Raw genomic sequence first — 23,593 nt, forward strand, 5'->3', positions numbered from 1 at the left:
AGCACTGTGCATACTTTGAGAAAGGGTAAAGATTCTGAAAGAGATTTTGATTTTTTTCTACTGGTAACTCAGATTCTGACTCCAATTCATATCCCAGGTTTTTTTTTTAAAGAGATGTGCAGGACATAACCAAATAGGATTTGTGTGACTAAATGCCAAGCAACTCTAAGATGCCGATAATTGTGTCCTATGTTTCAATATCCTCATTAAAATGGATTTCTCATCTCATTAATAAGATTTTTATTTCAATTTTTACTCTGCTTTTATTTACTTTCTGTAAAAGTGCAAAGCAAAATCATTTGCTGTAGATCAGCAGTTTTATCTTCACAGAAGGTATAATCCTGAACACATTACTTCAAGTGCAAGGAAAGATGGCAATAAGATGAATACTTATTTGATTTTCATGTGACTAAATCAAGAGAGAAGCATGGTTTATGGGAAAATAACTTGGCACTGTCCAATACTTCAAGAACCGTGCATTCCCAGTATTTCAGGAGATACAGATTTTCAAAAAGGGTTTCATCACACTACAGGCAAATACACATATGTAGCTATATGCTAGAAACTTGCACCACTTCAAGTGAACTGTGTGTATCCCACTGAAGAACAGTAAGCAAGCCTAATAAAAGTGATATTTATATTTGCCACTGATATAGTATATTGTGGAAAATACTATTCAATTTTATTTTATATCTACATTTAGCATAAAGATGAAAAAGCAATGGAGCATAAGGATGTAGAGCAATGGAGAGGTATTTTAACTAAGTACTGGTTACTCCTATGAGATGTCTTTTCATCATTCCTGTTTCCAATTTACTTAGCTTTCTTCAAAAACTAAGAGAGGTAAAACAGTGACAGTAAATTTTATGCCAGTATTTCATAGTGAGCACAGACTCCAATACCATATCAGATCTCTAAAAGGAACCTGTATCAAATCAAGTATCAATTTCATAAGATCAAAGAGTCTGATTTATTTGTTCTCTTCCCTCTTTGGATCCTAGGAAAGTTCATGAAGTAAGAGTTTTAGTCATTTGGGTTATCCATCAGAATACTGTAAACAAAACTAAAAACAAACATGTTTTGCAAATTTTACAACTTAACCATCCATAACATCCACTTAGACAAACTGTACAAGTTTCATGTTTCCTTTAGCTTTTGCTGATGCCCAAGGAATCAATGTACAATCTTTTTTAAGGATGTAGGGAAGTGAATTACCACCAAATCAGGAAACATTGTTTTGGAGATAAAGAAAATTTATTGTTCCAAAGTATGGAAATTAGGAAGTATTTTCATCAACATCACACTTCATTAAAACCCAACTAGTGTGAATGCACAGAACTGGGTAACTCTTCCCTAATTAGTTTCAAAGCTATAGTAACACACCCTTGGAGACATGGCTTAGAAAATTAAAGATAGCCTCTGCATAAAGGACAGGCAGAGAACGGCGTCACTGAGGTATGAATCCATTTCTTTCAGGCAAATTACTGCATAGATATCTAGGCTTAAGATCTGACATTACTCTGAATAGTCTTTATATAGCTTATGATAACAACGAAAATACATTGTATTTGAAACTGAAAGCAGCATATTACACATGCACTGGTAGAAAACATCATCGGTGTACAATTGCTGATGTTGAAAATACTGTACACAACTTGGATGTTCATTAAAAAGCATACGAATCAGAATCAGATCTCTCTTCTGTGAAAAAGTCTACATGGGATTATTCATAAAAATGGAATCATCAGCATTCAGCTGTTGTTGGTATAACATGAACATACAGAGTCTTCGTATTCAGGGTCTTCATGGAGGTGTCCTTTGTAATCTCTGAACGAAAGGCAAGAGAAAAGATGGAACAGAATTAGCAATCTCTATACAACAAAACATTGTTAACACTCTTATTTCCATATTCTGAAATAATAATCCAGTTCTCTTTATCTCAGCCAAAATGATGCTTGGACAGAAAATCCCCAGCTGAAATCAGATCCTATCATGATATTGCAATGAAGTCAAAGGAGAGATCAGCATACATTAAGCTTGCCACTCATCAAAATTTCCAAGGTACTAGTATGATTTCAACAAAGCTAACATGCAGTTTAAGATTGAAGGACACAAATGTCCCAAAATATGTTCTGGGACAAAGCCCTCAGCAATTTCAAGTACTCATAGTGTTATGTAGATCGTGATGATGATAACGACAGGAAGACTATGTTACATTGCAACAATATGAGGTCAGGAGTCCACTATGAAGAAGTTAACAGTGCAACATGATGAAATTGTAGGATTCCTTAAATGATACCAGAGTCCCCATTTTCTATTTCTTCTTAGTCTCTCATCACTTATGTGGTAGAACTGTGTAGCTCAAAAGCTTGTCTCTTTTACCAACAGAAGTAGGGCCAGTAAAAGATATTACCTATTGACCATGACTCTCAGACTTTGCTACACGAATACTTTTCTCTTCATCTTATTTTTTTGCTGCATTAAAGATTCTGAACTGTGCTGGTTGTGGCATTCAGTTGAAGAACAAGAAATCCTGACTCCCAACTCCATAGATACTAATGTAAACAGAAAAGATTAGCATACTGGGCTGCGTGTGAAGTACAGATTTTTTCACTTCATCCTGATACAAAATCACCTCTCCTGCTAGAGCTGGTCACTAAATGTCTTCCAAATAAAATTATTTGAGCAGCATAAAGTGTTCAAGGATATTCGGGAAGTTTTCAATAGACAAAATACTCTGACAGTTGTTTACATTCATTCCTTCATATGGCTGCCTGCTCCAAGCAGCTTTAGCTGAGCTCAGTGCTACTAAGAACACAACATTCAGAGAAAGAGAACAGGGGTGGGAGAAAACTAGGTGGAAAAAAAAAATCTAGAGTCAGAGTGAAAGTGAGTTGTACTGAGCACATTTAAATGTTTATTTTAGTCTCCTTCCATTAAATAATACATGCTACGTATTTAAAAACAAAGAGTTTAACAAATAATAGAAGAGTCAGTTATAAATACATGTGGTGAAGTATACCTAAATAAGCCATATGCTACTGGTACACTGTCTTCCATTTCCTTTTGTAAGATGAAGTGAAAACAAAAGCAGCAGAGAACAAAGAATGAAAAAGACATTTTATCTAATTCTCTGCACCTGAGACGCGGATTAGTGTGCCCAAAACTAAGAGCAAAAACAAAGTCTCATTGAAGTCTGATGCATTAATTTCTTCTGTACACCTTTATCCAAGGATCAAGGCAATTTACAAATTAAAGCTTCAGTCCTAAATCAAACATTTGCTAACATGCAGGTGTGATGTTATTGACACAAACTGGGACTGTATAGAACATTGTCGCAACCAAGGTCCTGTAGTGGCACCAAATCTTGTATAAAGGAGGTCAAATAAGGTGTCTAAGACAAGGTTATCATTTGCTGGTTATGATTATGCTATCTGTATGCATGTATAATTTTTGTATTTAAAGTTATAAGTATTGGCTCTATACCGTCTGTATTTCAAACTTGTGCTATGCTTCTGGGTGACAATTTGGGATGTGACAGGGTTGGGCCAGATGGCTACAGGAGAATAATAGAAGGCAGATATATTAGCCTCAGGTTAAGTAGGTCCCTTTTCCCTGGGTAAGGTAACAGGGAAGGTTTCAGGACAATCAGGAACCTTCTGGAGACAATTAAGTCAGACAGGCTGATTAGAGCACCTACAGCCAATCAAGCAGCTCTTAGAATCATTTAAGGCAGGCTAATCAGGGCACTTGGTTTTAAAAAGGCGCTCACTTCAGTTTGTGGTGCACGTGTAAGGAGCTGGGAGCAAGGGGCGCTAGGAACTGAAAGTGAAAACGCATACTGTTGGAGGACTGAGGAGTACAAGCATTATCAGACACCAAGAGAAAGGTCCTATGGTGAGGATAAAGAAGGTGTTGGGAGAAGGCCATGTAGAAGTAGCCCAGGGAGTTGTAGCTGTTGCACAGCTGTTCCAGGAGGCACTCTAAACAACTGCATTCCACAGGGCCCGGCCCTGGAACCCAGAGTAGAGGGCGGGCCCGGGTTCCCCCCAAACTTCCCAACTCCTGGTCAGACACAGGAGGAATTGACCTGGACCGTGGGTTCATGAAAACGGCCAAACTGAGGGCCGTTGTGAAGCTCCAAGGTGAGCAAATACGCCAATAAATGCAAGACACATCAAGATAGAAGAGGAACTTTGTCATGGGGGTCAGAACTGCATAGCCTGCTTGACGGCCCATTAAGGACCATCCATAGGCGCCAACTTCTGACATCAGTGGGTGATCAACCCCCCTCAGCCCTGCCCTGACTCCACCCCTACCCACCCCCATTCCAACCCCTTTTTCAAAGTCCCCGCCCCAACTCCGCCCCCTCCCTGCCCCATTGGACTCCTTCCCCAAATCCCCGCCCCAGCCCCGCCTCTTCCTCTTAGCATGCTGCATTCCCGCTCCTCCTCCCTCCCTCACACAGCTTGTTATGCCATGAAACAGCTGTTTTGCAGCAGCAAGCACTGGGAGGAGAAACGGGGACCCAGTGAACTCAGGGGAGGAGGCGGAGGTGAGGTGAGGTGAGCTGGATGCTTTCCTGCCAGTGGGTGCAGAGTACCCACCAATTTTTCCCCGTGGGTGCTCCAGCCCTGGAGCACCCATGGAGTTGGCACCTATGGGACCATCAGCTATACAACTGACCCATTGAAAGAAGGTAGATACGCCTTGTAACTCAGCAAGGTATGCGGGTACATGCCTATGGACAGAACGCTAAAGTTCTTCCATGCCATGTGCTGGGTAGCTTGTTTTTGGAACAAAGGAAGCACAGGTCGCATGGCAAGAGACTATAAAAGGCAGCTGCATCTCCTCCATCTTGTCTACAATCCTGCTTCTTACCTCTGGAGGAACTTTGCTACACTGAAGCTCTGAACAAAGGACTGAATGACCCATCCAAGCTGTGGATGTACTCCAGAGACTTGATGTGAACCTTCAGTTTATTCCATCATTGCTACAAGCCTGAACAAAGAACTTTGCCATTACTATATGCAATTGATTCCATTTAACCAATTTTAGCTCTCATCTATATTTTTTTTCTTTTTATGAATAAACCTTTAGATTTAAGATTCTAAAGGATTGGCAACAGCATGATTTGTGGGTAAGAACTGACTTGTATATTGACCTGGGTCTGGGGCTTGGTCCTTTGGGACTGGGAGAAACCTTTTTTCTTTTACTGGGGTATTGGTTTTCATAACCATTCATCCCCTTAAGGAGCAGTGCTGGTGGTGATACAAGGGAACTAGAGTATCTGAGGGAATTGCTTGTATGACTTCTGGTTAGCCAGTGCGGTAAAACTGAAGTCTTCTCTGTTTGGCTAGTTTGGTATGCTTTAGTAATAAAGGACACCCAGCTTTGGGCTGTGACTGCCCTGCTCTAAGCAATTTGTCCTGAATTGATACTTTCAGTCATGTCCCGTTAGAGCCCGCTTCATTACAGCAGGACCGTTGTTACTCTGTGGAGTTCTATAAAGTTTATAGAATTATAGACTTTAAGGTCAGAAGGGATATTATAATCATCTAGTCTGACCTTCTCCACAACGCAGGCCACAGAATCTCACCCACCCACTTCTGTAACAAACCCCTAACCTACGTCTGAGCTACTGAAGTCCTCAAATTGTGGTTTAAAGACTTCAAGGTGCAGAGAATCCTCCAGCAAGCGACCCGTGCCCCACACTGCAGAGGAAGGCGAAAAACCCCCAGGGCTTCCGCCAATCTGCCCTGGAGGAAAACTCCTTCCTGACCCCAAATATGGCGATCAGCTAAACTCTGAGCATGTGGGCAAGACTCACCAGCCAGACACACAGAAAAGAATTCTCTGTAGTAACTCCGATCCCACCCCATCTAACATCCCATCACAGGCCATTGGGCATATTTACATATTCAGTGGAACTCTGCATAGGCAGGGGGCCTCCCTTGCAGAAGCATAAAGGGAATGTATTACAGCAGTGAAGTGAGGCCACATCCAGAGTCAAACGCACAACATCAATTCTCCTCAGCATAGGAGACAGCTGAGCTAAACAGCTTTCAATTCTGGAACATTAGAAGGAATGCCCACATTAAAATCTGTAGCAATTTAATATTCTGAATGATTAAGAATATAATATACACTTAATATATGTTATATGCAACAACTGTGCAAAACTACAGTGATGAAACCAGCTTTATTTATATTCTGTATTTTATACATGTTCAAGATTCACTGTTCTGCTACCTGGATGAACATCAGTTTCTCTCAGTACCACAAGTACAACTCATCTGACTATTCAGTGGCTATTTTTACCTGTTTGAAAAAGAATCTGAGACAGTTCTGATGTGAAAAAATAATATTGAGCCACCTGATTCAGATTACTGTGACACCACGTCCCATATGCATCTTCTGCAGCAGTACTCTCACACCATTTTCATGAAGCATGGCATTACACGATGGCATGCCTGGAGAGTTAACATTTTGCAAGTTTTTTAGGATCAATTAAAAATGGTGTCAAAAAATATTAATGCAGGGATGGTCCTCATTACCAAAGCGGACTGAAAACCACCAAACTTTTGCACTAGGTTGGTGGTTTCCATGAAAAACTAAGTGCACCAAATGAAATTAAGTGCCTTATTATGCACTCCTGGACTATGACTCTACAGCCAAATCAGAGCCGAGTTTTACACTTAAGGCAGGGATTATAGTAAAAATTGCTAAAATAGATTAGTGTAGCTGTCTTGTTAAATATAATAATGTATGCCACACTGTGCAAGATTGGTAATTTAAATCTGCTTTCCAAAACAATGTACATGGAGTTCTAAGGATTATTTGGTTGCTGATGTTCCGCAGATAGAGGACATGTTTCAAAATTCCACGGTAAGAAGTGCTAGTTATCAGAGAACAAGAGGAGGAAATATGTCACCAACAGAAGTAAAAAGAAAAGCAGTACTTGTGGCACCTTAGAGACTAACAAATTTATTAGAGCATAAGCTTTCGTGAGCTACAGCTCACTTCATCGGATGCATTTGGTGGAAAAAACAGAGGAGAGATTTATATACACACACAGAGAACATGAAACAATGGGTTTATCATACACACTGTAAGGAGAGTGATCACTTAAGATAAGCCATCACCAACAGCGGGGGGGGGGAAAGGAGGAAAACCTTTCATGGTGACAAGCAAGGTAGGCTAATTCCAGCAGTTAACAAGAATATCAGAGGAACAGTGGGGGGTGGGGTAGGGGGGAGAAATACCATGGGGAAATAGTTTTACTTTGTGTAATGACTCATCCATTCCCAGTCTCTATTCAAGCCTAAGTTAATTGTATCCAGTTTGCAAATTAATTCCAATTCAGCAGTCTCTCGTTGGAGTCTGTTTTTGAAGCTTTTTTGTTGAAGGATAGCCACTCTTAGGTCTGTAATCGAGTGACCAGAGAGATTGAAATGTTCTCCAACTGGTTTTTGAATGTTATAATTCTTGACGTCTGATTTGTGTCCATTCATTCTTTTACGTAGAGACTGTCCAGTTTGGCCAATGTACATGGCAGAGGGGCATTGCTGGCACATGATGGCATATATCACATTGGTAGATGCGCAGGTGAACGAGCCTCTGATAGTGTGGCTGATGTGATTAGGCCCTATGATGGTATCCCCTGAATAGATATGTGGACAGAGTTGGCAACGGGCTTTGTTGCAAGGATAGGTTCCTGGGTTAGTGGTTCTGTTGTGTGGTTGCTGGTGAGTATTTGCTTCAGATTGCGGGGCTGTCTGTAAGCAAGGACTGGCCTGTCTCCCAAGATCTGTGAGAGTGATGGGTTGTCCTTCAGGATAGGTTGTAGATCCTTGATGATGCGTTGGAGAGGTTTTAGTTGGGGGCTGAAGGTGATGGCTAGGGGCATTCTGTTATTTTCTTTGTTGGGCCTGTCCTGTAGTAGGTGACTTCTGGGTACTCTTCTGGCTCTGTCAATCTGTTTCTTCACTTCAGCAGGTGGGTATTGTGCCATGTGCCAGCAATGCCAGCAATGCCCCTCTGCCATGTACATTGGCCAAACTGGACAGTCTCTACGTAAAAGAATGAATGGACACAAATCAGACGTCAAGAATTATAACATTCAAAAACCAGTTGGAGAACACTTCAATCTCTCTGGTCACTCGATCACAGACCTAAGAGTGGCTATCCTTCAACAAAAAAGCTTCAAAAACAGACTCCAACGAGAGACTGCTGAATTGGAATTAATTTGCAAACTGGATACAATTAACTTAGGCTTGAACAGAGACTGGGAATGGATGAGTCATTACACAAAGTAAAACTATTTCCCCATGTTATTTCTCCCCCCCATCCCACCCCACCCCCCACTGTTCCTCTGATATTCTTGTTAACTGCTGGAATTAGCCTACCTCGCTTGTCACCATGAAAGGTTTTCCTCCTTTCCCCCCCCTGCTGCTGGTGATGGCTTATCTTAAGTGATCACTCCCCTTACAGTGTGTATGATAAACCCATTGTTTCATGTTCTCTGTGTGTGTATATAAATCTCTCCTCTGTTTTTTCCACCAAATGCATCCGATGAAGTGAGCTGGAGCTCACGAAAGCTTATGCTCAAATAAATTTGTTAGTCTCTAAGGTGCCCCAAGTACTGCTTTTCTTTTTGCGAATACAGACTAACACGGCTGCTACTCTGAAACCAACAGAAGTGATGTACATGTGGAGAATAACTGCCTGGAAAAGGATGTAAATTAGTCTTAAAATCTATTTAGAGACTATAGTTAGTATTTACAGGAGCATAAAGCAATCCTGTTTCATAGATGTAGCAGAGATATTTGACAGGCTTGGCAACGTTCGTGAAACATCTGGCAAGATCTTCTACCATTCTGCTATCTGAAAGAGCTATCCTTAGGTCAGGTAATGTGCCTGCTAACTCCAACCCTCCCCTACATGTGGGCCATAGCATGCCACCACAATGGAAGAGCAGCTCAGTTTTACCTGTTGGGGTCCCTATTTTCCAGCCTTTAAACAGTCTATATAACAAACACACCAGTGACTGCATCGCATAGGATTGTCCAAGTAGTAGTAATGACAAATGCATATGCTGAAACAGACAAGTGGATATCAGTGTCCTGCCAACAGTGTTACACGGCATAGTAGAATCCACATAAAAACATGTGAATGAACAGGAAATATTTTAAAATCTTTGAATACATTTAATGGTCATATAAGTAATGGATTAACAACAATGGCTGGAGCCAGGCATTGTGCAGTGTTGTGATGGAGACAACTCTGCCACTGTGTCACAAGACTGTCCTTCAATACTCTTACAATTCTAGCTTTGTGCTTGCCCCCAAGAGCCAAGCAAAGAACTGTACAGAGGCTTTGTGATGTGTGCAAATGGAGACTTGACTATATTTTAGTCTGTAACATTAACAAAGTTCCACTCTGAAACGTGATTCTGAAAGTGGAATTGTTGGGTTTTTGGTTTGTCTCTTTCACTTGGTCTACATCAAATGCGCTTCTTTTACAACTAATATTTACTTTTTCTTAGATAGCTGCCCAGGATCTGAAAAAGTCAAATTGGATTCTTTCCTTCTCATGCATCACCATCAGTAATACAGGTGCCACAGGTCAAATTAGATGCACACCTGCACTAAGTAACTATTAACCTTCGAGGGGGGAGCTTTTCTCAACACAATTAGCATTCAAATTGGGTTGTACCAGAGCAGCTAATATACAGATTCTGTTTTACCAGTGGTGACACACAGGAAGAAAAGAACCAAGCTAAACACTTGGAGCCCAGGGTGACTCTGCAGGGCTGTCATTTAAAAAGTGTTTTATTTGTAAATTGAGCCAGTTTTGTATGGAATTAACAAGACAAAACAAGGACCTTCATGAGGCCATTTTTACAGTCTCTTTTCAGAACAGACTTCCATTTTACGTATTTTATACCCAAATTACAAAAGATATACGATCAGGGCATTAATTTATGTCAGCAATTAACATTTCTTTCCCTCAATAGCTCCCTTACATCTCCCCCTCCCCCCCCCAAAAAAGATTCTCTCATTAAGAAAATAATGTAAAAGAATCATTCTGAAGCAGAGTAAAGCCAAATTCACTGCTGAGTCACTCAAATTATGAACCTGGTCCCAAAGTTGTTTAAAAATTATTTTTAAACATCATTGACTGTATAATACTAGCTTGAGATGGGTTTATCATCAGATTCACTGTAACCTAACTATATACATAACCTCATTAAGAGAGTCAAAAAACTTGCCCTTTATTATTGTAAGAAAGTTTTAATTTGGAATATGAAATAAAAACACACTAGATAAGGCTTGTGTTCTAAACCAAACATATTTAAATTAGGATTTACTGTAACTGTTAACATTTAACTATATATGGTAATCTTTTCCTAGTTCTGTTGAAATTCTAAGGTCTCAGATACTTTGCCCAGCAGTGTAAACTGACAGCCTTGTTTAGGCAAAACATTTATTTCTGAGAGTTTTCCAGGAGTTCCATAAAGAAAAAATTATAAAAGATAAAGGAAGTGAAAGCATGCAGTTTGACACAAAAACATTTAAAAAAAAAGTTTTTCAAGCCTTTCAAAACTCAGTTCAGCCTATAAAAAACATTCCAACACCTAGCACCAACAGTTTTACAATTCCAGCTGATATTTTATCAAGTTCTTTAACTATTTACCAATGAGTAAAATTATTATTTTTGTATTAGAAGTAGCCCTAAAGAGTTAATAAAAAAAAATTAGACTCTCCAATACTATTAAATATCAGAGCTGCTGTCTGCCATTTCAAAGCTTTAAACATTTTCTGGAGTTGCGGCTATAATGATAGATGGATAAAAAGATGATTTAAAAAATAAGTAAAATTGCAGAAATATGCATTGCCATTAGTTGTACGAAATAATTTACAGAAACCCCAAAATATAATTTACTCCAAAATAATTATTTTCTCTAAAAACATTTGCTAGATATTGATCTTGGCTCTTTGTGGCAGATAATTTAATGTAATCATGTCATAAAAAAGAATTAGAGTAATATAACTCAATTTATGTATTTATACTATAAAAAGTGTTGCCAAATCACTTCCTATATTACATCATAAAAATAGGGAAAAAGAAAGTGAGAACTTGAATTGAGACAATAGAATTGTAACCATTACACACATACAGTGTTAGCTACACAAATCAGCCTGTTACCAATTGAAACTACAATGCTTCTTGGGGCTCAGGTCTGATTTAGAGAATATTCCAATCAGGGCTTTTAGCCTTTAAAGAAGAGTATTTACAGAAACTGCAGCACATTTTAAATTTACATGTTATGTAAAAATTATGGTTTAATCCATGGATGGATGGTATGACTTTTCTTAACTCAATTTATACTTTATTTAACCTTAAGAGTAAATCTACCCATTTTCATTTGTGTAGGAATTATGCTTAAAAATGTAATAGCTATTGTACTGGTACATTTTGCTGCAGAGCAAAAAAAAGTGTAAAGTCATTCCTCATTTTTTCCCCTCCAATACCGGATAACTGTACATCACACTGTTTTTCTCATTTATTTTACTATTTCAAGCCAGTATTTTCTCTGTGATAATTTGAGCAGCAACACTGATCATTCGTTGCACTGAGATCTTTCTGCCCTGAAATAACATTGACAGAATCCAAAGACAGATGAGGTTTTAATAATGAAGTGTAACATCAACTGCTGCTAAGTGACAGCGTTGTCTCTAGTCAGCAAGATTTCACATACAGACCCATTTACACAAATTAAAACTGTTCAGGGTATATTCTGTTCTTATGTCTTCTGCAATGATTTAATGATGGTAATTTTCATTCCTCTATATTAATTAACATCAATCATGCAAATTATCTTTAGCGGGAGTTCAAACTAGCATTGGACAGTTACAACATTTCACAACCACCTCACTTAAGAAAAGATCTTTTGGATAACCAGTATTTGTGGTTCACATGAAACAAGACCTAGTATGACCCAGGATATAAACCTGAGTCTTGACTCAGATGATAATTTTGGAGTGACTAGGAGAACTTATCAAGTAGACAATTCTGGGGTTATGGTCTCCCTCTACAGATTCTGAAGTGCACAAATACAACCAAACACTTACCTCAATAAAATGAAAGCACTCATAATATTTGAAGACTAGCACTTATTAACACTGAATACAGACTCAAATGGATTACTTTGAACATTAGTGTGAGCAATTCATAGATAAACTCAGTAGATGTGCTTCATGATTGTGAAAGCATAGGCTGGTGGAATTAAACCGGGTAATACTGAATCAATTGTTCAAAATGAAAAACAACAGGTAAAAAAGTGTGTCACTTGCTCGGATTCCAATCTATACAACATTCTGAAATGCCTGCTCTGATCCATACAATTATACTCCTTTCCTCCATTCCCTTTCGCCAAAAGAAAAAAATCAAACCATTCCTATAACAATGTGCAGTTTACTGCAGAACAGATTCCCAAAAATCTGATCTGCTACTATTTAAATTATTTTTTTCCTCTAAGTAGAGACTTCTTTTTAAATTTACTCATGACATCAGTACATACCTAACATTTCCATTACTGACTGACCTTTCAATTTCAACTGAAGAGGCTCCTAGAAAACTATTCTTAGCCATTTCAGCCAACGCATGTAACTGCACTACTCATGCAAAATTTTGCTACATTAAAAGTACTCTCTGTTGGTACGTATATGATGTACTTTGGATAAAATAAATTTACCATGGATTAAATATAGATTTGAGACCGCCAGATCAGATGCACGCAAGTCTGATTAACACACTAAGGCCCCGATATTGCAAACACTTATGTACTAATTTAAGGATTTAAAAAACTAAGTAGAAAACAATGAATTATCAGGCAAGATAATTAGAAAGAAATTTTGACTGTAGGCAACTAAGTTAATTCACTGGAATCCAATTAAAAGGATATGTCGCTGCTGTTGGAGAGAAACAACAAAGTACATAAGCAAAAAAATCTACAGTACACTCAGGCATTAAGTAACTTACCCTGTGTTTGTGCTTCATCTAGGAACAATTTTAGCCTCCTGCTCCTGAGTCCAAACACTTTTGCTGTTTCATAGAGGAGGCCTTGATATGTTAGTCCATTCTGACCAACTGGGTTTTCCATTAGAAGAGTTCCCACCACTCCTTTCAGACACTCTAAGGAAACAAATTGTTTATTATTGCTATTTGAGTGGGGGAAACTGCCTCATATTACACATTTGCATTTGTCTTGACCCATAGGACTTATTTCTTCAACTCACCTGTTTCCTCAACAGCATTACTTAATAGCATTCACTTACCCAGGTCTATAAAATCATGAGTGGTATAGAGAAAGTAAATAAGGAAGTGTTATTTACTCCTTTTCATAATACAAGAACAAGGGGCCACCAAATGAAATTAATAGGTAGCAGATTTAAAACAAATGCAAGAAAGTATTTTTCACGCAACGTACCGTCAACCTCTGGAACTCCTTGCCAGAGGATGTTGTGAAGGCCAATTCTATAATCGGGTTCAAAAGGGAGCTAGATAGATTCATGGAAGATAGGTCCATCAATGGCTATTAGCCAGGATGGGCAGGAATGGTATCCCTAGCCTCTGTTTGCCAGAAACTGGGATTGGGTGACAGGGCATGGATTACTTGATGATAACCTGTCTGTTCACTCTCTTTGAGTCACCTGCCATTGGCCACTGTCAGAGGACAGGATACTGGGCTTGATGGACCTTTGGTCTGACCCAGTATGGCTGTTCTTATGTCTAAGCTAAAATAGTACAACAAATATCTATCACAAATTAATTACTTGAAAGTTGTCTTTTTGAGCTATAGATCCATAAGCACTGAACTCTGAGCACATCAACAAATGAAAGGAAATCACTGGCTCCCCTACAATGGGCAGGCTACAGTAGCTGAAGAGGGGTTATGGAAAACAAATATTTCAGTAAGACACAGGTGATCTTTCACAGAAGTACAGATCATAAATGCTCAAGGAAAAACACCAAATATATTGCTGATTATGGTCCTATTTTCTGCTCAGGGTAAGCCCATGCTGATTTCCAGTGACTTCAAAAGAATCCATGCAGGAATAAGGGCAGTTCTTTGCACGGAATCCAGGCCTAAAACAAAGCCTTCACTGGAAAGGCAAATAAGTCTTTTGGAGGCAAAGTAATGAGGGAGGGGAGGCAAAGTAATGAGCAAACAATGGGATTAATGAACAAGAAACCAAATTACACACACGTATTGATCTCTAGATTGATGATGATATAATTTCCCTAGTTTTTAAATCTGCGTATAAGCAGTGGTTTTGACTCCTGCATCATGCACTCAGTGACAATCCCATTACAAGAGAAGCTGGCCTTTTCAAGTCAATTTTAGGCTTGTAGCCTTTTAGAACAAGTTTTGCATATGCAAATGAATAGTTAGAAATAGAAAAACAATTCTGAAACTCATATTTAAATGCCAATAAAACCATCATCCCCTCTCTCAACTCATCTTCTTCTCTTTTTCAAAAGAAGTGAGGAAAAACTAAAACTCATCTTCCACTATGTACGTTAGAAAGTTTCTATTATATGGGATACAATAAGTAGAACACACCAACTACCAGTCCAAACATGTACAGATCTCAAGTGAATAGTGTTGTCGAAAACTTGAATTACAACAGATAAAACCAATAACTGAAATGAGAAATATACTACATACATTACCTTGTGGTTTTGCATTTACTAGCTGTAAGTTGATATACTGGCAGAGGAGGGTATCATGGGTATTGATCAAAGCAGGGGCTGACCCTGATGTCACATGAAGAGTCTTTCCACTGAGACTCAGTAAGTCAGTGTTGCTCAACAGTTCTGAAAAGAAAAATGAGACCAGTCAGGCCATTACAGGCTAATTAACATCTAGCTCTCATCTGATTAACTGAGAGTATTTCTAGCTACTGTTTCCATTACAGAAATGCTTTCCTTTTCAGATTTCCTTTCTCAAGGGAGATACATTTCTTCATTCTGAGAAGCATAAGTGAACTTGTGCAGTGAGTTACAGATACTTTGTTTTATGATGCCAAGCATCTCATCCGCTATGAAAATTAACATGTTAAGCATATTGGGCTCAGAATGCACAACAGCCCTAATACAGGAAAGCCAGGAAACACACCTACTCGGTAGGTCAACTTCTAGAATCATAACTATATAATAAATATTTTGCTTGATAGTTTATAGTAAGCCAACAATGATTCCTTTGTATCAGCCGTTTCCAAACCATCAAATTAAAACTTTGAAGTCTTTGCTTCTATCTCAATTTTTGTTAGCTGAACCATCATAGAACATGTTTTAGACAATGGTTTATTCAAGGTATTTTTCTGACGCTTCAGATGCCAATTAATGGAAAGGCAGTGACTAATAAAATGATTTGACTGTGTATGAAGCCCTTGGTATTTGCATGTAATACCCAAAACAGAGTCAAAGAGCAACAACTAAAATGTTTACTTTCTCATGCCCCCTTTTTGATAAGCAGTGGCCTGGAGTGATGGAGCTGGCACCTCTCAGAGAGAGATGACTCACATGTCACTCAAGCTTTTAACAAGCAGAACTTGACTACATGGAGACTCAGTGTAGCGAAGTCAGGCTGTGATTCAACAGTACACTAGCATGCCAAACATTGTTTCCACGTAGACAAGCCCATAAACGTATCTAAATAATAAGATTACAGGAATGTCACTCTGAAGCCTAAAATGTCTATTGTGTCAATGTGAAGTGATGGAAACAGCTACAAACATGGCTAAGAACTCTTTTTGTGCAGAATATCACCAGGTTGAATTATCACCGCCATTTCTGGCCTGCTACCCTCCAATTTTTTAGTTCTCAGCCATTTTGACTTAACGAATCACACTCATGCAGTGTACAGCTACTGTAAGACAAGAATGTATGACATGCCAAGAGTCCTAAACTATTATGATATCAGAGATAACTCAACTAGTCACCACCCTCACTCTACAGCTAAGTTGCATGCAACAGTTTCATGAGTTGTATGAGGAAGTTGTGCACAAACAGTGGATTACCTGGCCCAACTGTCACACCCACACCCTAAAGCCGCTCACATAAATCAACACAAACCTCCGAGACATAAATCAAACACAACCACCCATACATGACCACAACAATGACCCTAAACATCACTCTGAAGCCCAGAATGTCTGCTGAATTGGTATGAAGTGATGAAAAAAGCCACAACAGCAGTTCTCAACCAGAAGTCTGGGGCTACCTGGGGGGCCGCCAAAATAAACCAGAGAGCAGGGCCAGCGTTAGTGTCACTGGGGCCCAGGGAAGAAAGCTGAATCCCAAGCCCTGCTCCTCGGGGCTGAAGCCGAAGCCTGAGCAACCTAGCTTCATGGGGCCCCCTGTGACATGGGGCCCTGGGCAGTTGCTCCGCTTGCTACCCCCTAACGCCAGCCCTGACTTTTAATATAGTGAAAAACAGTTGTGGTAGAGGTGGGCCATGGAATTTTTATTGCATGGGGCGGGGGAAGGAGGGGTCAGAAAAAAAAAAAGGTTGAGACCCCTGAGCTACAAGCATGGTTGTGAGCTCTTTTTGCTTATAACATCACCAGGTTTAATCATCACTGGGATTCACGGTCTGTTACTATCCAATTATTTAAAGTTCTCAGCTATTTTTGGCTTTAAAAATACCACATATAACTTTACAAATTACACCCATGAGACAGCATGGGCTTTCATCTACGCACAGTAAATATCTAAGCTTGTGGGTATAACACTAGGAACAAAAAAGTATTTTCCTATCTAAGCCACTAACTGAAAATCCAAAGATTTTAAGATACTAAAACATCCTGACACTGTCTTTGTTGTAGTAAAATGAGACCATAGGAGGGATAAATAATTTAGAAGACTATGTCAGTGGACTTCACTAAAGCTGATATGGCTAAGTTTTCACTTCAAAATGCTGAATCAGACAATGACAAACCTTACTAATGACCCTCATCACTTGGGGAGCTATAGTCCTCTCTGTTAATATGTTCTGACAAGTGTATTGCTTCTGTCTGTGCATTTCATTTTAATGTGAAACTAATGGTATGGTACATCTTACTCCAAAGATCGGGGGAGTATTTGGTGCATCAGCAAGTATTTATGGAAACAAAATACTCCACAAGACCCTTAGGCAATAAAGAAATGCACAAAATTCCCTGCTTTCTCATGAAGCCGACAGTTTTCAGGAATAAAGGGCCAGGTTAAAGCTAAACTTAAATTTTATGTTAGCATTTCCAGCAAACAGAATGCTGAAGGGGATGTGTTTACATGTGTGTGTATGTGTCTGCTGTCTCTAGAGGGTTAACATTTACTTTTTAAACAAAGCAGAAAAAATGCACTAATGCACAATACTTAGTGAGAAGAATTTATACCGTAGAGAGACGTAGCAGTAGTTATTTTAAAGCTGCATGAAGCTAGAGCAGCTGTGCCTAGCACTGCCATGCACTAAACCCACAATTACTATGTACTAATTATACAGCACCTTAAATGTGAAAGGTTTCAGAGTAGCAGCCGTGTTAGTCTGTATTCACAAAAAGAAAAGGAGTACTTGTGGCACCTTAGAGACTAACAAATTTATTAGAGCATAAGCTTTCGTGAGCTACATGCATCCGATGAAGTGAGCTGTAGCTCACGAAAGCTTATGCTCTAATAAATTTGTTAGTCTCTAAGGTGCCACAAGTACTCCTTTTCTTTAAATGTGAAAGGTGTTTTATAGAACAATTAAGAGACCTGGTCCAAGGAGCTCATGGTAATACTGGATTGCTGGAATAATCCAGGTAGGAGGTGGACAAGCATGAGTGACAGAAATTGTGATTTATCTTTCAAGTAACTCTAGTATTTTGCATCACAGGGCCGTTGCCATGTCAACACAAAGACAACTAACTGAATCCATCTGCAATATTGTCACCATTTCTTTTAAAAAAAAAAAGTCTTTCAAAGTAGATGGAAAGCAATATTTGCTCATACTGTATATAAAAAATGTGAAAAATCACAAACTATCATTGTACATCAATATTAAAGCTTTTAAAAAAAACCTTCAGTTCAGCCTGGAGCTGAGGTTTGTAGTAGGAAAGCACAGCCACTCAACTGGGATGGCAGTAAGATGGACTTCCCAAAACCCTAGTCCTCCTCATTCTAGGCCAAACAACCTCCCAAGGGGAAAAATTTAGCCTATCCACAACTGCACAATGTGTACATTTAATCTTAACTATTTAAAAAAATACTTTTCATTTTAAATGGTTTAAAGCTTTATTTATTTTCTGCTGAGACCCTTTGTCCTGGACACCACAGGAAGACTAGACATCAGGAATGTGATTTAAATAGGCCATAGCTTCATTAAGGAACACATCTGAGAATTATCCAGCAATAACTTATCCAGTTCAGGTCATTCTTTCTTTGTAACCTATTCCGTCTGGTTGAAGGCTGCTGTTAGTCCTCACCCAACTCGGTCCCAGCAATGTCCTGAGGCCCCGCCACCCTCGCCTCAGACAAGGGTTAAGGGTCTGGAGAAGAGAGGGCTATATCCTCGCTGTACCAGACATAAGGTGCTCCAATTCCATTCCCCACCTTCTTTAGGAGATACTAGACCCGCCACTGAACAAGCACCTTAACTGGACTCCTGTCAAGTAACAATAAAATGAATTTTACAGTCTAACCTATCCACCAAGTCCCTGAGAGGAAGACTAGAAAACCCACCCTATCCAGATCAATCTAGCAGTGAGGGAAAAATTCCTTCCTACCTCCAAAAAGGCAGTTAGCAGGATGCCCAGAGCAATGCCCCCAAACCCAGCCCTTCCTTAATACCATGGAGAGATGGAGAGAGGATATCTTCCCTGAGCAGAATGGTACCCTTGGACAAGGGAAAGGGCTTATAAATCCTCCCCTTGGGAGCAAATAGAATGCTACACCCTTCTATCCAACCAATCGGACACTATGGTTCTACCGACTACTTTTTTCTACAACTTCACACCAGACTACTTTGATTTTGTTCTCCTTGTTCCAAATACAATACATTGTTGCTATTTGGAAAATTATTTTAAGGAAACGTTTTCTTCGACAGCCAACTTTGTTTTAAATGATCTTGTTAAGCAATCCTGAACAGCAGAGTACTTTTTTCATATGGTAGAAATATTCCACTTGGTTCCGTGCAACCAACCACTTTAAGCATCCTGGCTATACACAAGCTGAATAAGGCAAATGGAGTGTGTCAGACAGAAAGGCTCAGTGAGGGTACCCCAAAAGACATCTACTAAAGACATGAAGATAAAAAATATTTTTTCAGGGAGTGAGAAACAGGAGAAGCAGAAATGTAAGAAAAAAAATGGTGGGGATACAGATCTAAGGCAAGTTACTGGTACAGCGACGTATAGGCACAAACTTCTGCTCCTAATAGCCCTGTAGGAATTTTAGGGCAACTGTTTATACTTTCCATTCACAATGATCAAATTATTTCTTCCATCTCCCGCCCGCTTCCCCTTAATATTAGCTATTCTTCAGGATTAAGTAATTATAAAGATAAAAAATAAACTTTTCATAACCATTGACCTCTGTCAATTTTGCAAACACTGTCTTCAGGTCTCCTTTATCCAATCCTGTTGAACCTTGAATTTTCTAATTTGCAGAATCCATATTAACTTTAAATGCTTCAGTTTTTAAAACTCTCTAGAGCAATACTACTCAAGGTGACATGTCTGTAAAGAACTCACTAATATACTATAAAAATAAATTTCCAATTCTTGCTAATCAAAGTTTTTACTTTGATGCAGCTAATTCTTTTCTCTTTTTTGATTTATTCACTGAGTGGTTTGGTTACTTAGAGTCTTTACACTACCAGCCAATCAATTGTCCCTTAATTCTAATACAACAGAATACAAAATGTAATCTTATCATAAAACAGAATCTTGATCTCAAAGACAAGAAAATAAAGCCAGCTTGTTTGCTAACATCTCATGGTCACAAATTGCAACATTTGTCAGTGTTTAGTTTCTGTTGTATCAGCCACTCTATCTCCGTTATGCTTGCTAAATTATGTGTGTTCTGTACATAACCCATAAAGTGTACTTTATATTTTCATTTGTTTACAGAGTCTGAGCACAAATTCAATCCTACAAAAATGTTTTCAAAATAAACTGTTCTCTAACAGAAAAAGCCTGGAGATCTTCAAACTGCTCTGCTGTAAAATACAAAAATATGGCAACAGCAAAGAATTTGACAAAAAAGGAAAATCAGTTTGTACTCAATTTAAGTTCTAACTCCATCTATTAGTGTATTTGCAAAATCATGCAACTATATTTCATGGCAGCTTGCCAACTCATGGTACAGTACTAAACTGATGAAAATGCTTTCTGAAATGGATGAAATTTCATCCTAATGAGAACTGAAAAAGAAATACAAATTGGAAATGGATCGCATAACAAAAGTGATGAATACCATTTAGCAAGAACTTTTAAAACCATTTAGATAGTTTATAACTGTAAACTATCTATAAACATGTTCTCCTATGCTTAGTAAAAATCAGCCCTAGAATACTGGGCATACTTCCCAAGAGCTCTTTTTTAGAAACTTCATACACACAATCTGAGAAAACAATACATTAAATGATTCAAGCTGCCAATGACATTCTTTGAAAATCAACTGAATTGCTACTTTACAGGTTTCAGAGTAGCAGCCGTGTTAGTCTGTATTCGCAAAAAGAAAAGGAGTACTTGTGGCACCTTAGAGACTAACACATTTATTTGAGCATAAGCTTTTGTGAGCTACAACTCACTTCATCGGATGCATTCAGTGGAAAATACAGTGGGGAGATTTATATACATAGAGAACCTGAAACAATGTTGTAATAATGTAATATGTAATAATGTTGTTTCATTGTTTCAGGTTCTCTATGTATATAAATCTCCCCACTGTATTTTCCACTGAATGCATCCGATGAAGTGAGCTGTAGCTCACAAAAGCTTATGCGCAAATAAATCTGTTAGTCTCTAAGGTGCCACAAGGACTCCTTTTCTGAATTGCTACTGTATGTACTTTCTCAGCTTTCATCCACAAACACCATTTACCTGATTTTCCACTGAAAACTGACAGCTCTGAATTTTTAAGGCCAAAAATGCAGGATACAACATCTACAAGTTTGGTATAGTTTAATTTATTATCTCCTTTTGGATTTTCCAGCAGCAACACACCATCTAAAAATAAAAACAAAAATGAAGAATTAAAATGAATTTTATTTAAGAAATTAATTTGTATGTTGCAATGATGAACTACTTAGAATTGGTTGGCTGTATTATGTAAAACCAATACTGATTATAGTGAATGAAAAAATGTCTCTCACATTTCTTTACCCCAGGAATATGAACTATGGGCCTCCTCTTTTCTTAATTTAAGCCCATTATAAGAGAAAAAACCCTGTTTCTAGATAGGTTTAGTCAAAAGAAATCTAATCTCCATTGAAGAATTTGTGTGGGCGTCTCTCAGTAGCTTTAATCAGCAATAATCCTATACACTTTGACAGAAAAATGAATTTAAATCTTTAAGGAAGCAAATATTTATGCATGATGCCATCTAAGTAACAAAATAACAGAACAGAGTCATACTTATTTGTATGTGACATAGACAATTTGGGTATTTCTTGAAAAGTGTAAATACAAATAATGTGCTCCTTTGCTACACCAAAATCCTGTGTGCAAATGTTTTATATTGTATTGGATAAATCAATATACAACTCAAAAATATACACTGAATATATATTAAATGCAATACACACACATTAAAATCTAGCACATGCAGTTTGGTTTGCATATTAATCTATCAGGGAGATGTACGTGCATGCAAATTTAATTAAGAGACTATAATGAAATCAAATCAATTATTTATGTATATATTACATGATGGCACGGTGCAGTATATTTGAAATTAAGTGAAAGTAACTCATGTGCCAAATGTAGGACTGGTTTACAATTAACTGGCAGCTTGTAAAGTCCAAAATAGTGATGCTCTATAGACATGCAGTATTTTGCCCTGTAGACAGACACTGTTTTATGCTACAGATTTCTATTAAGGAAGTGTCAACATGAATACAGTTAAATTGGTGTTCCATCACAAATTTAGCATTCAAGTTCAATTAAAACACAAAAGACCCTCTCAGAGGCACCTTTAAAAAGAGAATTTAAGCTTTTATCATTTTGATATTCATAATAAACATATCACCTCAAAATACTTCCATCATTTCAAAAACAAAACAGTGCAATACCCCAAACCCAATTATTTTCAGTATCTTATGGGAGCTGCAATATCCCAGCTGGCATTTTGGGTTTGCTCCTCTCAGGGTGAATTCCTGTGTCCCTTGGAGACCGACATATTTGAACACAGAAAAATCTTACACGCTTTAAAGAATGTAAGTCTTCAAAAACAATGTTTAATCTTGTATTGGATTTATTAGTGTACTTCCCTATCATGCATCAGTCAAGTGAATACCACAACTTAGGTTCTGGTAGGCTGAAGGAACATATATTTCACTGCTATGTGTGATATCAGTGAAATAAACAAAATCTGAGCACTAGAACTCAACCAGATAATTGTGAATGCATTATTTCCAGGGCTATCCATTAATCACAATTAACTCAAGCAATTAACTCAAAACAAATTAACTTGATTAAAAAAATTAATTGTGATTAATTGCAGTTTTAATCACATTGTTAATAACAGAACACCAATTGAAATTTATCAAATATTTTAGATTTTTTCTACATTTTAAAATACATTGATTTCAATTACAACATAGAATACAAAGTGTACAGTGCTCCCTTTATATTATTTAATCACAAATATTTGCACTATAAAAAAGAACAAAAATAGTATTTTTCAATTCACCTCATATAAGTACTGTAGTACACTCTCTATTGTGAAAGTGCAATTTACAAATGTACAATTATTTTTTTCATAACTGCACTCAAAAACAATGTAAAATTTCAGCTCCTGCAAGTACATTCAGTCCTACTTCTTTTTCAGCCATTCACTAAACCAAACAAGTTTGTTTACATTATGGGAGATAATCCTGCCCACTTCTTATTTACAATGTCACCTGAAAGTGAGCACAGGTGTTCGCATGGCACTTGTGTATCCGGCTCTGACCTGACACCCCATATTCTTCATAGAAATATTGTTATCTGAATATGGCATAACTATGATATGTTTTATGCAAGATGGCTCAGGTGCAGTATCATTAGAAAGGTCATGATTTACTGAATGTGATTATCCAATTTATATGCATGTATTATTTTTTATATCTGAAGTTAGAAATATTGACTATGTAACAATTACAACTGTGTGTGTACTTGGGGAACGCCCACCAGACAATATGCAATCAGCCTGGATGGGCCATTAGGAAGGACAATAGGACTTTGAAGATACTAATCTCCCTCCCTCCCGAGAAGTTTCTTGGGATGCTGCTTTGACACTGCAGGGTCATTGATCACGTCATCTGGTACTGGATAGTGGGTCTTAAAATGCTGGTATTTTT

General features: G+C 38.1%; 1 protein-coding gene across 4 annotated transcripts in view; it reads right to left on the reverse strand.

Annotated features, from left to right (window-relative positions):
- Positions 1-1,232: 1,232 nt before the first annotated feature.
- Positions 1,233-23,593, reverse strand: part of IARS1 (isoleucyl-tRNA synthetase 1) — a 178,299-nt gene continuing 155,938 nt past the window's right edge. For 3 of the 4 annotated variants that reach the window (XM_038410534.2, XM_038410535.2, XM_043518835.1), the window contains 4 exons: positions 21,135-21,260; positions 14,743-14,886; positions 13,048-13,200; positions 1,233-1,827 (listed from right to left, as the gene is read on the reverse strand). In XM_038410534.2, the coding sequence (XP_038266462.1) occupies positions 1,745-1,827; positions 13,048-13,200; positions 14,743-14,886; positions 21,135-21,260 (506 nt within the window). In that variant the 3' untranslated portion in view covers positions 1,233-1,744. Of the gene's footprint in view, positions 1,828-8,991; positions 9,098-13,047; positions 13,201-14,742; positions 14,887-21,134; positions 21,261-23,593 lie in introns of all 4 variants that reach the window. The other variant, XM_043518834.1, reaches the window with a different exon arrangement.

Source organism: Dermochelys coriacea, chromosome 7 (genome assembly GCF_009764565.3).
Source record: "Dermochelys coriacea isolate rDerCor1 chromosome 7, rDerCor1.pri.v4, whole genome shotgun sequence".
In the NCBI taxonomy this organism is placed as follows: domain Eukaryota; kingdom Metazoa; phylum Chordata; order Testudines; family Dermochelyidae; genus Dermochelys; species Dermochelys coriacea.